Below are 17,369 nucleotides of genomic sequence, written 5' to 3'. Positions count from 1 at the left end.
ATCTTGCAAATCTCATGCAGAACCCAAAATATTTATTTTAATGCGCTGTTCATTAAGTTATTTCTTTAAATTCTAGTCTATTGGCAGCAACAAACTCATTCCATCCCATCCACATTATAGCAATGCTGTAGCATGATATGAGATAGTCTTTAGGTCATTAACATTGGAAAAAATTCAAAACCAGAATCTGCAAATGCCCATATGAACACAATTGTAAAAGAAAATTGTACCGCTAGCATGGAATGAAGTCTAAATAATCAAAACAAATTGATGAGAAATTAATTGCAGACTATTTCCACTTTTATCAATAATGCTCAATTTACTTACATTCAAGCTCTTCACAAGGAGAAAAAAAAACACTAAAAAACTCTCATAGACTGCAAGAGCACATCCAAAGAAGGGCAACGGAGCTGGTGAAAAGCCTGGAGCACATGTCTCATGGGGAGAGGCTGAGGGAGCTGATGTTGTTTGACCTGGAGAAAAGGAGGCTCAGGGGAGACCTTATTGCTCTCTACAACTACCTGAAAGAAGATTGTAGCCAGGCAGGGGTTGGTCTCTTCTCCCATGTAACAAGTGACAAGAGGAAATGGCCTCAAGCCACACCAGGGGAATTTTAGATTCAATACTAGAAAAATTTCTCCATGGGAAGGGTTGTCAAGCATTGAAAGAGGCTGCCCAGGGAAGTGGTTGACTCATCATCTTTCAAGGTATTTAAAAGATGTGTGGTTGTGGCACTTAGGAACTTGCTTTAGTGGTGGACTTGGCAGTGCTGGGTTAATGATTGGACTCAGTGATCTTAAAAGCCTTTCCCAACCTCAACTGTTTTATGATTCTCTGATATTTGAAAGATACATTACATGGTTTCAATTAACTATTGTACCAGTGGAAACATAAGGGAAAATGTTATTTGGTCCGGTTATCTTGTCCAATTCAGTATTTAAATAATTTCTTAATGGTGTATATGTCACACCTCTTTCAACATTCAGTTTGAAAAATACAAAAGATTTTCAATACTCATATTTCAAGTCAGGAATTCTGTTAGCTAGACTGTCTCTCATTGGTCTTTTAGCCAACAGGCTCAGATTCTACAGAAAATTTCAAGCAACATAAGCCTGTGTGAAGCTGGCATGGTTCTTGACCAGAACAGCAGCATTTTACTTGACTGTGTAGAAATGTGAACCACAAGAGCTGCCTCCATATAGGAGATACTTCAGCCTCAGTGTCATTTCTGGGACAGGTTGTTTCAAGGACATTGTCTCATTTTTGTATATGCAAAATCTTTGGAATCTAAAGACTTCATCTCACTTCTGGTCCCTAGTTTTGCTCTTATTTTTCTGCTCCTCACTTATCTGCTTCTTACCACTTGCTCTCATAGAAAACTCAATATTTTGTGGCACAATATACTACTCTTCATCAGTTTCTTCTTCAGGGCAGGTGTGCTTAAGGGTTAGTTATCTCAATGCCTAATTTATGACCTGAGATGTTATCATGACCATGGAACTTTTGGGAAATAGCCTAATGTTAAGGAAGGGGCCAATATCAATGAAACTATCACATCAATTTCTGTTTTGAAACGGCCTCTGAATCACTTGGGATAGTGACTTGTTTCAGGTAGACTGCAGCTCTCTGCTGAGATGTATAAACCTTTGATTAAATCTCCACAATTAAGAAAACAGTGAGAGTCCAATATCCAAGTAAAATAAAAACCTATCTCAACTTAAAAAGTTACTTATATTGTTTGTTAATTTAAAAAAATATATATAATCTATGGAACTTCAAGAACTAGGCAAACGCATATGTACATATTCTTTTGCATATCTGTAAATGGAAAAAAAAATTTCACATTTCAATGTAGTCTTCATGGATTTTGTCTTCTAAATGAAAAGAATAACATGCAACATAGCAAAGTTTTGATTAACATAATTCAACAGTAAAGGTGGACTTGTGGTATTTATACTTGTTGGACCATAACTATAGCTTATTTAAGTCGCAATTCCAGCACATTCTTTACAAAGAAACAAAAGCAACAAAAACCTCACAAGAAACCCAAATCAAAACCCTAGTACCCCTCTTCTCAAACCACATCGACTATATACTATTTAAACACCCACTTATCTCACTAAGATTTATATAAATTTTTAACATAAGCCTATCAATGATATTTGTAAATTTGATGATTCCTTATGATTAACTACTTTCAATTAAGTGAACTGTGTGATAAATATTTTACTGTGACCTGTAAATGGCATTTTTCAATGACACCGTGGTAACAAGAAGCCAGTATCTCTACAGTAGCCATCAGGGTAAAAGTAAGCACAAACAGCATGCTGATACATGAAGTTTTCCATTTCCATTTTATCTAAAACAGTTAATTAGGAGAATGTATAGCTTACATGGATGACAGTGGGTAATTACTGTCACCCCCAGTACAACTAAAGCATAGATTTATGAAATTCATTATTACTATACATCTGCATGGATTTCAACAATCTGTATTTATGAGACTTTTGGAACTTCCAAGCATATTTTGGAAGAAGTATTAAGTTTAAATTTTAGGGGAGTTGTGTGGATGTCTTTTACTGGATTTTTAGAAAGATTTAAACAATTTTAAAATAAATCAAATTTCAAAACAGCGTTGACTGAACTTTTCCACTAGCTTCAACGTGTGTAAAACAGGTCCTTAAATAAAAATTTACAAACATCAGAAGGTTCAACAATTCAGTAAATATAAGCAACAGAAGATTTGATTACTTATCTAAGCCTTAAAAACTTTTAAAATATTAGTTTCTCTGGAGCATCCATGTTTTTCTGTGCTGAAAAAACCTTTAAGAATCAGTTTTGGGGTTTCTGCTCTTGGCTTTGGCCAAACCCAGTGAGTGTATTTGTGCAGGGAGAAAAATATTTCTTTTCATTTAAAGTTGCATTTTAAGTGAACCAAATTTCTCTAACCTTGGCTTCACCAATGTGCTGGGCAAATGTTCAGATAAGTTCTAATTTAGTATTTTATTTTTTAAGAATGCCATCCATCTTCAATACTGTCAAAACAGGTTGCATTATCATTCGGTGTATATTCAATGTTTTAAAGTCTGTCTAAAACATCAATCAGCTCCAGTTATTTCAAGCTTGAAATTAATTCATCCTCTATACTTTCTAAATTACATTATGTTTTATACTGCCATGAATCAAGGACAAAAGTTACTACAAGTTTTGTCCTTGATTCTGTAGCAACAGAAAATCTTAGCATTTATATAGCTGATGAGACAGTGAGATTTCCTTTGCTGTAGCAAGATTTTAACTTTCATTTAATAAAAAAAAGTCATAAATCTAATTACTGAAAAGTTACATTTCAGATTTCAATGAGAAAAAGCATTTGGCTATTTTGTTTTAATAAGTATTGTGTTGAAAAATAGTTTTAACAGAAAATGGTAGTAGCAGATTAATATATCTCTTCTGTGCTGTGTTTGGTGAGAGATTAGAGTAGAGGGAATTATTTCTGTTCAACACATCATTGTGATAGCAGCCTTTAAATATTTTTCTGTCCCTGTGAGCAGTAAAACCCAGTGTTACCGTATGCTTCCCCTCCATCACCACTATGTTACTGATATCAGCTGCAAACCTAGCAGCTCACACTACCAGAGTTACTGTTTCTGTGGCTTCTGTAGCATGTATTTCAAGTAGTAGAAGCATATGTTTGCTTGTTCACTGTCCAGAACAAACATATTTTTAAACAGTTTTTTCTAAATTGGAACAAAGGACCATATGGCTGCATTCAGCAGTATGAGAAGCCATTTGCCTTATGGTAGGAAAAATTCCTCTGGCAGTAAATCCTGATGTCTTTTAATTAACTTTACTCAGGATACCTGTTCCCAATGAATACAGTGCTCTATCAAAGTTTTAATCAAGTTTAAAATAGCCAAAGCAAATTAGTTGTATTAGTTTTTATAAACTCATATTCAGTACAACACCTGGGCTCACTAGACTGTAGTATAGTTTGCTGTAGTGTGTAGATGTGTTTCTTACTTATTTCTCAGTTGTTTTCTTCTTATCTGTTACTTATTTTTCTCCTTTGACCTGTCAGGTGTGTGGTTCAAACACAAGCTAAAATTGCATGAGCTCTTAGAGAGAAAACAAGTTTTTCTGCTAAGTGTGCAGTCCCAGGGAAGGGTCTCTACTATACAGCATTTCTTGTCCCATAGACAGACTATACAGAAACAATTCTAAAGTAAAATTGACCATACCCATTTATTGCTGTATTTATATTGACATTTTTTCTTTAAAATTGGAAGATATATAATCTTACTCTGAATATATTGAATATATATTGAATATATGTGTCAGATGGCACATTTCACTTGTCCCAACAGAAGAATGTGCAAGGAGCTGCAGAAATGTCAAATTTAATAATTACAGCAGTGAGTCATTGTTACAGAGCAGCAGAGGAGAAATACAGAGGTCATTTTGTCTTACGCTTTTCTTAAAGAATTGTGGGAGGAAATTGTTTTCATGTGCAGACGAGAATATTAAGAGCCAAATTAAAAACCTGTTCAAGTTGTCAGAGCTAATTACTGCATTATTCAGGTTTCCAACAGATTGCAGAGCCATCATACCTACTGCAGAGTTGCAATCTCTGTTTGGAATACAATCAAGTTAAATAAAGAGTCCATGAATTTACTATAGACACTGTTTCTCAAGTTTGAACTAAAGAAAAGAGTGAGAAAAAATTAGTATTGTTAGGATTTGTTGGTTAATATTGCTGGTTTTCTCTAGTCAGACACCAAATGTGACATTCCCTTTTTTCTTCTCTTTGGTACTTTTACATCAGTCATTCATTCAAGGACAGGAAGCAATAACAGTGATGCATTTTTCTTGCAACTCAAATAAATGAATTAGCAACAGCTCAAAATTTTCTGAGTAGTAGTGACTAAGTTTTTGTCATCTTACACCCTATCTAGTTTCTTCAGTTTCTCCAAAGCATTTTCCTTTCTTTTACAGTGACTTTTAATTTACTCTTACTTTGAATTACCTCATCTGGTGTTATATTTTTGTTACTTAAATGATTTTGATTTATGATAAAAAGTTGAGGTTTGTTTTAATTTTGTTTTCATAAGGAGAGTATGAACTACCCTAATGAAATATAAATATTCTGCTCCCTACCCTCCCCCTGAAAAAAAAAAAAAAAAAAAAGAGTAAAAAAAGTTATGTTTTCTGTAATCTAGATAAAAGTACCAACAATGGTGCCTTCTACTCTGCAATCCAATTCAACCTCACAGGTATCGCTCTGCTCAGGACAGTTCAGACTCACAGGTGTCTCTCGGATCACCAGAGATGGCTCATGCTCTATCTCCAACAAGAAGTTTTTTCCACTGATTTCACAAATAGCACACACAAGGGATGTTTCCCTTTAGCCTTTAGTGGGAGTATTAAATGATGAGAAGTTGAATACCAGGGTTAGGATTCCCAGATAGTTACATTATATTTAGCTCCATGTTTAACAGAATTTTGGCAGACACTTCAGTTTCAACCTCAGCAACAGCAGTTTTTCTCTAGAGTGATTATTTAGATGTTTTTCTCCTGTTCACAACACATTATATATCATTAAATATTTGGAGGATGTCTTTATTGCAGAGGTGCTTTTGCTATTCATGGACAACTGTTACGATTGGGAGACTTCATGTGATTTCGTGATATGTTCAGAAAAAGGTTCACTGGGAAACTTTATGAGGATCCAACAATATTTAATGTAGACATGCTTTATTAATTGCTAAAAAGTTATTTTTGATCCCCAAATAATTAATCAAAGCATTTTTGAGGGAAAAAATATGACCTTAAAATGAAGCTGCTGTCTGTTTTTGAGGGTGTCTAAGTTCGTTTGATTTCTTTTCTTTCATACTTAGAATTACCACAATTAATGTCTAGAATTAAGAAGCAGCTGAGGATAATCTCATACTGGGTCCTCCTAAATGGTTGCAGTCCATGGACCTCGGTTCACAGAGGGACTTAATCACCTAAATGTCATTATGGATGGAATTATTTGACTAACGCAACAATTCGTAAAACTCTATCAAATTCAGCATCTGTAGGAGTGGGTTTCATTTCACAAACTGTAGCTCTCTAAAATTGGGATGTTAGCATGAACCAGATGGAAGATGCAAGTTAAATCCTTCTTTGACATGAAACATTTCCAAACTAGAGGACAAAATAATGGCAGTCACATGGGTTTTAAAAACAGAGATGCCTTTCACATGCCTAAAATGGAGGACAGTCAATGTGAGGTTTTATTTTTCCCCACTTGTATGGGCAGATGTATTCCCACACACCAAGTGTAAGTGGTAACCAGTAGGTTAGAAGCAGGACGAAGACTGTACATGCCTTCTGGTCTTGTTGAATTTAGTAAAAATTGGAAAACCAGTGTGGAGAGGACTCATAAGAGGAAATTCTGGGCATAGATTCTGATCCCCTTGAGTCCCTTTAATTTCATGACTGTTTTCATCAAAAATTAACAACCACTCCTTTGAGGAGGGATTAGAATTTGGGATTCCCTCCTGAGAAGAGGACATTTTAGCCTGCAGGGAGAGACAAAAGAGAGGTGGGAATTTGGAGCTATCCCTTTACAGTGTTTCCCAAAGGCAAGATTTGATGTGTCCACCCCCATTCATCATGCTAAATCTTTTAAATCGTACTGCAAGACTCCTGTTTCTCTCTATTTAATGGTTAAGAATATTAGGCTATTACTCATGTTTATGAAATAAGAGGACATTTTAGCCTGCAGGGAGAGACAAAAGAGAGGTGGGAATTTGGAGCTATCCCTTTACAGTGTTTCCCAAAGGCAAGATTTGATGTGTCCACCCCCATTCATCATGCTAAATCTTTTAAATCGTACTGCAAGACTCCTGTTTCTCTCTATTTAATGGTTAAGAATATTAGGCTATTACTCATGTTTATGAAATCCAGTCATGGAGATCTGTGCTCAAATTCTTAGTACTTTTAGAATGGTGAAAATGAATCTTACCTTAATTCATAAGATATTCAAGAAGATGCATATGGAGGTAGTCGAGATGGTTTTCTACATGTCTTAATGATGGCCATTAATGTTTTCAATGAGCTAATATATATTTTTTTTGTTTACAAAGTATCACTTATCAACAAAACTGGATATGACTTCTCAGCTAGTTCATTGAGGGGCTGCTTTAAATAATAGCACTGGATGATCTCTAATGATTCTAACAGAAACAATAATAGAGAAAAAAATAACTAAAATTAAATTGTGAGAGTCCTACAGATCTCTCACTAGTTCTAGTAAAAAAAATTAAGAACAAATTCTAAGGTCAGATGCTCTATATGTAAGCATTGCATCAGAAACTATTTCCTACACTTTTAGTGATAGTTAACACACAATTTAATCACATGGATTTATGTTTTTCATTTATTTCTTGGGTTTTTTAATATCTCATTCTGTATGTTGCAATTTTCATAGCTGGATCTTGAGGAACTATACAAATATTTTGGTAATTTATTTAGAATTGTCCCAAGTTTATCTGTTAAACATTTTAAACATGCTGTGAAAATAGCTAGGCTGTATATATTTGAAAGAATTCTGGGTCATGTAATCACTTCAAAAGGAAAAATTTCTGGTGTAAATTTGAAATGGCTTTTGGTGTCAAGTAGCATCAACTTTCAAGTGCCTTTTTTTCCTAACTGTTGGGCAATGCCAATTTAGGGAGAAAAGCCCAAATAAATAGAATTATTGTTTCACCCTATGGTTTATCCGTACAATGCTGCAGTATGGTAAGCCTACTAGATTTCAGAGCTGAGCTAAACTCTATTCTTTTGAAGTCACTGGAGAACTACTAGACAAATGGTGTTGAGGTAAAGTCAAACATAACTGGCAAGATCTAAATCTGTGATGAGTGGATTGTAAAATATCAGGGTGAGTATATGATCATGTAAATAATCCTAATGCCCTACCTCTTTAGGGAAAACACTGAACACCAAGTATTATTTATTTACTTATTGTTTTCTTAGATTTTTTTTTAAAATTGAGCTAAGTGTGTTTTATAGTGTTGATTGTTAATAAAAAAGTCTGGCTAACCTTGTCCTTCTTATTTAATAAAAGAGCATTTGATTTTTATACTGACTTTATGAGACTTCTGTGATGCTGATTTAATGAGAATGTATGGCCATTTAAAATCAGATTGTAGATATCATGTGACAAAATAATTTTTCTATCAACACAACCAGAGTGAAGTTTATTTTGTTCTGCAAAAAATTAGGCACAGCTTGCAGAACAACGCAAAATCCAATGAATGAAGATGGGATCCATTCCAGCCTTTCATTTGTATGAAACAAAGAAATGAACACAAACAAAGACAGATCTTAGAGTAATCCTGTCTAAAACAGGCATCCTTTGACTGAGTAACATGGCCATACAGGCTAGCTGCCACTATGACAATAGCATAGTGCAATGACCTGTCTGGATTCATGTTCCTAGGTTGTTCCTTTTTAAATTACTAAGGATTTTCACGGTCTTTTATTGAGGCTCACACTTTGCTTTATCTAGTTTTGCACTATCTAGAGGTATTTGACTATCCGTGGTATTTGCATTTAATTAAAAAAATAATTGTGTGTTTCTGTGTGTGTAGTTATCTCTGCATAAAATTTACTCTAAGGGTAAAGTCCGAAAGTATTTAATCAGTCTCAGTCAGGTAACATTCAAAATTAAAATCAAATTAATGTAGGCAGTGTAACTCTTTTGGAAGGATAGCCCTGACAGTTCTCTTTTCTCAGTATTTTTATTTTAAAATGTTCATGCTTAACATGCACTGTCTCCATTTTTAAAGATGGAGAAAGGGTACATAGGAAGAAATTTGCTGAAAATAAGTGAGGTTTAAGTCAGTCTGCAAGTGTGAATCTTAAACTCTCTAGGGTGCTATGTGCTGGTTCTGCACCTTCACATTTTGAGAGGACTCAGTAGCCTCACTTGATATGCAGAAAAGGCTTTTATGTTATGAGTTTCTATGACATCTTTAATCTGGTTGTCATTGTTTGAACCTAATATCCACCCACAGATGCATGAAAGAAAAAAAAAACCCAAAGCAAAACAAAATCAAAACAAACAAATAAATAAAACCAAAAAAAAAAAAAAAAAAAAAAAAAAAAAAAAAAAAAACAAAAAAAAAAAAAAAAAAAAAAAGAAAAGGAAAAAAGGCAAAAAACCCCCAAACCAACAAACCAAACCAACAAAAAAGCAGCAGCCATGCACAGAGCATAGGCCATATGGTGCCTATGCTCTCATAAGAGGAATTATAACCCCAAAATTCTGTGAAAGAACCAGAGTTTGTTTAAATCTCAGTCTGGGGGACAGACTCTCCTCAGCTCAGAAAAATGCCAATGGCTTAATTATTACTGCAGGTTAGAATGGGTTAGGGATGTTCTCTAGTCCTGCTGTTAACACTGTGAGCACTTTGCAATAGTATCTGTCTTCCAGCTAAACAAATGGATGAATGACACTCTGATAAAGACATTTACCTTTTCATTCATCCAAAGTAGCTGGTTAAAATATGACAAGAATCTAAGAGGTAGCAACAGTCAGTGACTCATAACTGCTCTCCTTGTTCACTGTGTTGGTGAGAGAAGTTGGGAAAACATTTTGTAGGTTAGCAGTCCCGGCTGTAAATTGCAGAGAGAAGCAGACATCTCTCCTTCTTTACACACTAAAGTCCTTCTTGGGCTCTCCTGACTCCTTAAGTATTTTGCATATGATATTTAAAAGATATACTTGCTCCACCTCAATAACCCTAAAAGAAACAGAACTGATGTTTCTCATCTTTACTGGAGAAGTCTATCCCATTATATACCAAATCATATTCTTAGCTAGTCCTGTGTCTCATTTATTCCTGCCTACAGTGTTTCAGGGAGACAGGTGTCTTCTGCTCACATTTGCTCCAGTGTCTGAGGCTTGGTCCCGAGATGTATGGAATATGGCTTCATATTTCTCCAGTGGACACTGAGATCCTGTCTCTTTCTTCCTGCATATGAAGCTATCATGGCAAAGGATACATTTCTATTCCCGCAATGTTTTATGAAAAAACCCAAGAACATAGTGATCATGTCTGATGTTGGCAGATACGTACAGGGAGTAGTGTTTTTTTCCCTGTGGACATCATCTGTGGCACATTACTTCAATTATGAACTCAGGTCAGATGTGCCCAGGAATCCAGTGTTTCCTTGCTGAGACAGAGTTCTGTTCAACATCACTACAGCTGGCATGCTTGGCTGTTGGCATTACAGCATTGAACACCACAACTGCTCAGTTACTTGCTGGAGCTGAGCACAGGCTCCTAGCTCATGGTTGTGGTTTCAACTAGTTGACAAGGCTTCTTAAGCAAAGGGATGTTTAGCATTGCAAATTATGAAGGCTTTTGAGGCTTGAACTCTAAGCTATTCTCCATTCATCACTCAGAGACAGCTTTGGCAGAACTGGGTTGCTGGCTTGTGCTGTAAATGGTGGAATTTAAAAATCTGAAACTGCTAAAATCCTCTTTCAAGCCCTGGAATAAATAACATGACTCCTGCTAACTGGGAGTGCTGTTTCTGTGCCATGGTAAAGATACTGGCTTCTCAAGCACTGCTATTCTGTCAATGTGTTGCAGATCTCTGGGCATCTCTCCTCACTCTTCTGTCTCTCACTCCCTCCACTTCGTTGCATTTCCCAGTACAGATTCCTTGAGCTCTGTTCTGCTCTGGGGCAAGAACAATGTGCTACTGCAGATACATTGAAAAATCCTGAATGCCCCCTTTTTACACCTTAAACAACAAAGAGATTGAGACAAAATACAAGCGACTCCTGAATTTTCTGAGTGCACTTCATACAAGGCAAATCTGATGTGGAAAAATCTGGATCTCCATTTTTAAAAAAATTTTTTCATGTTTTTATTTTTGGTGACACAGTTTCTTTTGCTTTTTCAGGCTTTATTTAAAAGGTCACAGTGGAACTGCTGGAAAACAGAGTAGCCTGATCTTACATGGTGCTGAATTCAGTACAAAAGATGCTGACAATGACAACTGCATGTGTAAATGTGCTCTCATGTTGACTGGAGGTAAGTACAACCCTGAAAATGTGTGGTACATTGATAGGAATCTAATCTGATTTCCTAAAGCTATTGTGGCTGAAGTTGAATTCATGGATGTGTAAATCCTGAGTGAAAATTCCTTTTATTATTACTCCTATACTTTTCTGTACTTTTATTGTGGTAGTGCAAATACCCTGAGATTCCTGTCAGCAGGGAAGGGATTATTCAGGGATCAGTCTGTATACTTCTGCACTGAAGCTGTTGCAACAATGTCAAAGGGGAAAGCATAAGTCAATGTAATTGTTTAAGCAAAAAATTAACTATAAGGAAGAAGAAACTAAAAGATTAAGAGGGTGAACATAAGTTTGTGGGAAGTGGAAGAATCAATCAGAAAAAGAAGACAGAAAATGCAGGTAATTAGATATTAAAAAGTCAAGTTTAAAAACAATCAGAATCCAGATTTATAATAAATTATTTTACATAGGGGTATGATTCTGTTATTGAAATGATTATAATAGTTGAACTTTCTATGTTATATGAGCATAATACATAAAGACACACTTAATGTAATGACCAGTTCACTCATGCCTGAAAGATGAGACCTGCAACCACCTGTTTAAATCTGGCAGATTTAAACTGGTGTCCTTAGTGAACTGAGTCAAACTGCAGAAGGAAAGAAAGAAGAATCAAGATGGGGAGAACACAGACAAGTTATATTGGGACAGTGTAAAACACCAAGTCAATCTGACTGACAGTAAGTATAGTGTATATGACTCATTTTTGTTCCCTCCAGTGCAGAGGAGGAGTATCTGAGATTATCTCTCCATATGGACACCTAAAGCTCTGCACAAGAGTGAGAACTTTCTCTGGAAAATGATGCTTCTTCCTAGTCTCTATATAGGCATGTTTTAATCTCTAGAATACCACATTATATCAGAAAGCTTAAATTAGAATTCTTAGGTTCGTTGACCGTATGACCAAGAAAGGCCCTTTCTTATATTCACATCTGATCTTTGGAGACTCTCTCTCAGTGATTTCTAAGTTTCCTGGAAAAAATCCTATAGCACATAAATTTTTCAGTATTTTGGATCGTATCATTAAACTGGTATTATTTGTCCTTACTGGCACTCTCTCTGAATCCAGCTCAGGCCACATTCAGGCATATATGAGCTTCTAAAGTTATCACCTGCTAACAGAAGATGGGTTCCCATCACATGGCATTTGTATCAAATGCCCAACCTAGCTCCTCATTCTCTTTTGCTAGCTGGAAATGACCCAGTTGGGAAAGTCTTTAAGGAGTCAATTTTTCAAACTTCCCTGAATTCCTCTAGTGATATCTTCCTAAAAGTCATCATTGGAAACTTAAAACAGGTGATCAGACACTACTTTTCATTTCTATAAAAATTGAAGCTAACTATATAGATCTGGAGACAGATTGTGCTTAAGAAGCTAATAGTTCATCTTAATTAAAACTGTTAACCTTTCCCTTTAGAGGCCATGCTAAATTAAAGTATGTTACTTCCAGGGCAGGCCAGAGTCTCGTGAGAAGCTCCTGAGTGTGGGTTGTATCTGTGCTGAAGTGCAGACTCATTCACGTAGCTGAACTGCCTGGAAATACCTCTGCTCCCAGGCAGCTTATTCTGGGATCTGAGGGGTTTGTTTATTTTCCTGCCCTGACTTCTATGGCAGGTCAACGACCCACTACGGTCAGCCTGCTGTTATACAACCCTTCCACAAGGTTCAAATATATTTTGCTGCAGCAGTCCTGCAAATCAACAGGAAAACCATATATTGGACTATACTCGTAGCAAATGAAATTGATAAGGAGGAAGGGGGAGAATTACTAAAGGCTGGGGAAACCATTAGCATGGAAAAGCACTGCAGAGTAATAGAAGATGCAGCTAGCCTTTGGAGATAGATGAGTCTACTCTTTTGGACTACACTCTCTGTACTAGTCCTTTGGAGACAGACTGTACAGCACTGAGTAATTTGAAGTTCTTCAAGAAAAAAAATACTCTAATTGTGCGAGAGTTCTTCTCAAACACTATAGTATGCTTTGCTCCTGGAAATTGCTTTCTAATTCCTTGAGAAATATCAGAAATAGAATTAAACACCAAAACATTTTTTAAGTGGGTATATTTGAGTTTTGTACCAGACAAAGACTAATTAAGAAAAGGAGCAATGATAACAGGTTTTGGGAAATCTCCTCTTTTCTTGCCTCAAAACATATCAGGCTCTGTTGGTTTTGGCAACATCACAGAGAGCTCTTTAATGATGAATGATATGAAATCTGCAGGCAGGTTTCTAGTTATCTTGACAGCTTGGGTGAGCCTGTTATCTCTATGAGGTGAACTGAATATATTTATGTCAGGAATAAAGGCTGAGATAAGCCAAAGCTCAAGACTGTGATATGGTTATAGTTAAGACTGAAAATAAAAATGTAAGGAAAACATACATTTCTCTCTGTGATCTCACTAGTTGTCAGTTTTATTTGGTCTATATCAGGACTGTTATTCTCTCTCCTCCTTTATCTCCTTCCTCTTCCCTGGAATGAGAAATTGAATACTGGGAGAATAATACAGTAGCATCAACAGCATTTGATGTGTTTTTCTTGCCCTTTCAAGAGCCACGCTATGCTACTTGACTCTATCTTAATGTTGATTTTCAGGAATGGCTTCAAAAGTACATGGATGAGCTGAATTCTTAGCCCCTGTAAACTTTTATAGTATTTAAATGTTTTGGCTGCATTTTGGTGCCTTGGAAAATTTAAACTAAGCATGTATGATTTACTTTAAAGGGACACAAATAATACTTTTTCAAATAATTTCTTCCTTTAAAATTAACATTTGTCAAAATAGCAAAAAAAATATATCATGAAAAACCTGGTTGGAATTGGTTTAACATCTCAGGCCAATAAACTGAAAAAATTATAATTTCAGGTCTTATTCTCAAGAGTACCCCAGTGAGTTATGTACACAGCTTTATGGCAAGAAATAGCACTAAAATTGCAGCCAACTTTCACCAGAATGAAGCCCTGAATAGATGTCCAAAGTGCTTCAAATAGGTTTCCAATAGAACACTTAGCATTTCTGGATCAGGTTCATGGGCCAAATTCGAGCATCCCACCGGGACACCAACTGTCAGCTGAACTCTGGGTATTGTTTGTGCAATTGTTTGCAGTCACTGGAAAGTGACTTATGGTAACTTAGCTCATAGTAAAAGAGTCTTAAGGTGATTTTCTTTGTCTGGAGTTGGCTGCAGTCCATGATGTTCACACAGGTATTTACCTGACTTCAGATGAGTATCTTTTGTATCTCAGGGGCTTCCTGAGTCAGAGACTCCCACGTATTTAGCAAACCACAATGTATTTCTCATCTATTAAGTGAGAGACTGCTCAATGACTCCCAAAAAGTGGTGCACTCATTGTCTGTCATTTCACTGCTTTTTTCCCCAAATGACAAATTTTATGAATGTCTGGCAAGAATGGTACAGAGGATTCTTGTAATGACTTGGAGGGAAATTTTGGCTGAACATAGAAATATGCCCATACCTTCTAATCAGAAAAGCCACAGTTTTGCTTATATTTTGCTTGAAAAAAAATATAATAGCAACCTCAGCACACTTAAAAGTATCCAACTTCACCCCCTGGATATACAACTACTTACACAGGAACACCCAGGTTCCTAGGTTTTATGTATATTGTTGCTTTCATAAAGAAGTTACTTAGAAAACAAGATTCATGCAGTTTCATTTATATTGCTGAATGTTTTTATGAAAAAAATATAATTACCATGCAAAATAGAAGTGATTAGAATATTATTTTTATGTAATATTTAGATTTTAGATTTTATCTAATATTTAGAAAATTTAGAAATATTTCATTAGACATATGAGGATTCACCACTTTCAATAAAAGCATTACTACATCATTGTGTTTATCAGGGTTAAGTATAGACAACTGCAATACAGTATTAGGAGAACACAAGAAAGTGACTAACTGGTATATTTAGAAGATCAGAACCTAGTCACTAGCCTGCAAGTTTCATGTTATTTTTACCTCCTTAAATGGTCCTTATGAAGGACTGCATCATCCAGTTGATATGAAAAGCTAATGCCTTTTCATCTTGTATCCTGACAGCCAAATTCTGATTTAATCTTCAGTTTGTCAAGTATCTATTGCTAAGTGGTAGTCTAATCTATCCAATACTCTAAGGAATAAAAGAATACAGGTGTGGAAATAGGCCAGACTTCCAGAGCTCATTTTAGCCCTTTCTGAAGACAGACTCTTCTTTACCTATTTATTTATGTCTTTTATTTCAAGATCTCTAGCGATATTCACTCTCATAATCAAATCTGTTACGGAGCTTGTCTACACTTAATATAAGAAAGCTTTGCATGTTGAGTAAACTAATTCTATGACAACTTAAATCTGTTCCATCTTGTCCTATCCTCTGTCATTGAAAGAACAGACCATTCCTTTGCATTCCCTTGAAAAACTTTTGTATAATTTTAGATTGTTGGCAATCTGTCTTTTGAATTCTGGACTAAACAACCTTAAGTCTTTCCTGTTACATTCATTCTTTTGGACAGTCCTCTGGCTCCACATATAGCTTGAATATCATTCAAAACTTCATAGACTAATAGCTGAGAAGTTACCAATACAAAGTCAAGCAGAACCTAAGTATTACCATCTAACTTATTTCAAGCACAGAATGACAGAAACACTGAAATCTTTCATAAAATAAATTGCTGTCCTTTGAACATTGAACTACTTCAATATTTTTGCTCTAGAAATTGTTCTTATTGGCTTTGCTGCCAAATGAACTAAATTTTACAAACAAACCCAGAGGGCTAGAAATAAATATTGGCTTTTCATAGGATCCATTTATTTCATAAATCCATACAAATGTGCCATTCAAACATACTTTAGATCTTATTGAATGGCCTGTATTGACCTTACTTCATTTGGAGACATTCAGTGTACTCAGGAGGAAGAATAGAGACATGTGTGAGGAAAGGCCCTGCAATCAAATGTGCAGTGTTAGACACCTATACTTTTAGTATGTAAAAGGCAACTTAGAACCTCCCATCAAACCTGAGCAGTCATTATCCAGTGCCAAGTGCACTCTAGATTTACAGTGCACTCATGAATTGATGAGAATTTTACATACATACATACATACATGCTTAATTGAAATTTGTACAAAAAAAATCAAAGTCGTTAGCTTTGGCATACAAAAAGCCTTTTTTTATGTTTTTTTCTGACAAAAAAAGATTCTTTCATGCAAAAATTACACTTGACACTTCAGTAAACCATTATAAAAGATGATTGTGATATTTCATTTCTTGTAATATTGTTACTCATTTGAGGAATGCTTCTTTATTTTTTTTTTTGCAAAAATGTGTGGATATTATGTCATATTCATATACAGCTAAAGATAAAGTACAAGCATGTCTGTGGAACTCAACTATCTGGGAGAGATGGCTTAAGCATTCAAAATGTGTTTATTTAATGAGAAAGAGTTAACATGAAATGTAACAACTTCTGATTAGTAATTGCAGCACTAATTAAAGATGAAAGCGCAAGTGCCCACAAGGAGTGAGCATGCTTTAACTGCTCCAGAAAAACAGCTGTCTACAGGGAGATTTCCTGTTTATTTGTATAGCTGAAGTTTCAAACACTTTATCAATGTATTATCAAAATTATATTTTGTTTGGACAATATATTTTATGACCTAAGAATTTTTATTATAAACTCAGATGGCAGTGATGCTTGTACTACACAAATTATTGGAGGTTAACTTACCTAAAAAAGCCCTGAACTGATCCTCAGTTCAAATAAGCAATTACTGACTTTGTGATCACAACATCTTGAAGAAACTACCTCTGTTTCTGATAAAAACTCTCAACCTTCTCATGAAAGCCCTGTCTTTACCACTTCATTAGGCAGTTTAAAATCTTACTTCTATTGTTACTTCCTAAAATGCTCACTATACATGATTCAAATATCCCATGGAAATTATTGCCAAAAGTTATCTACAAAGTTAAAATCTTAATGCTATTCAGAGACTTTATACTTATTTGGGAAAACCATTACCTTGTAGTGAAAAATAAACAAGATTCTTCATGTGAAGAAAATCTGGTGAACTCCAGGGAAGAAGTAAACATCTAGTACCAGGAGTCTTTCCTTAGGTCAGACTGTCTCACAGATCTGGAGCTGTTTTGTTTGGTGTTTTCTGCAATGGAAGTGCTGCAGATATACCTTTGAGAAACCTGTTTTATGTTCCCCCACTTCCTCAG

General features: G+C 35.5%; 1 protein-coding gene across 1 annotated transcript in view; it reads left to right on the top strand.

Annotated features, from left to right (window-relative positions):
* Window positions 1–17,369, top strand: part of LOC103804018 (angiopoietin-1) — a gene marked incomplete at its 5' end in the record, with an annotated part of 58,704 nt that overhangs the window by 37,523 nt on the left and 3,812 nt on the right. The window contains one exon of the mRNA XM_009076604.1: window positions 10,966–11,096. Coding sequence (XP_009074852.1) covers window positions 10,966–11,096 — 131 coding nt within the window. The remainder of the gene's footprint in view (window positions 1–10,965; window positions 11,097–17,369) is intronic.

The sequence above is a fragment of the Acanthisitta chloris genome, unplaced genomic scaffold (genome assembly GCF_000695815.1).
Source record: "Acanthisitta chloris isolate BGI_N310 unplaced genomic scaffold, ASM69581v1 scaffold8926, whole genome shotgun sequence".
NCBI lineage: Eukaryota > Metazoa > Chordata > Aves > Passeriformes > Acanthisittidae > Acanthisitta > Acanthisitta chloris.
The sequence above is the reverse complement of the archived record's forward strand: the minus strand, read 5'-3'. Positions and strand labels throughout refer to the sequence as shown.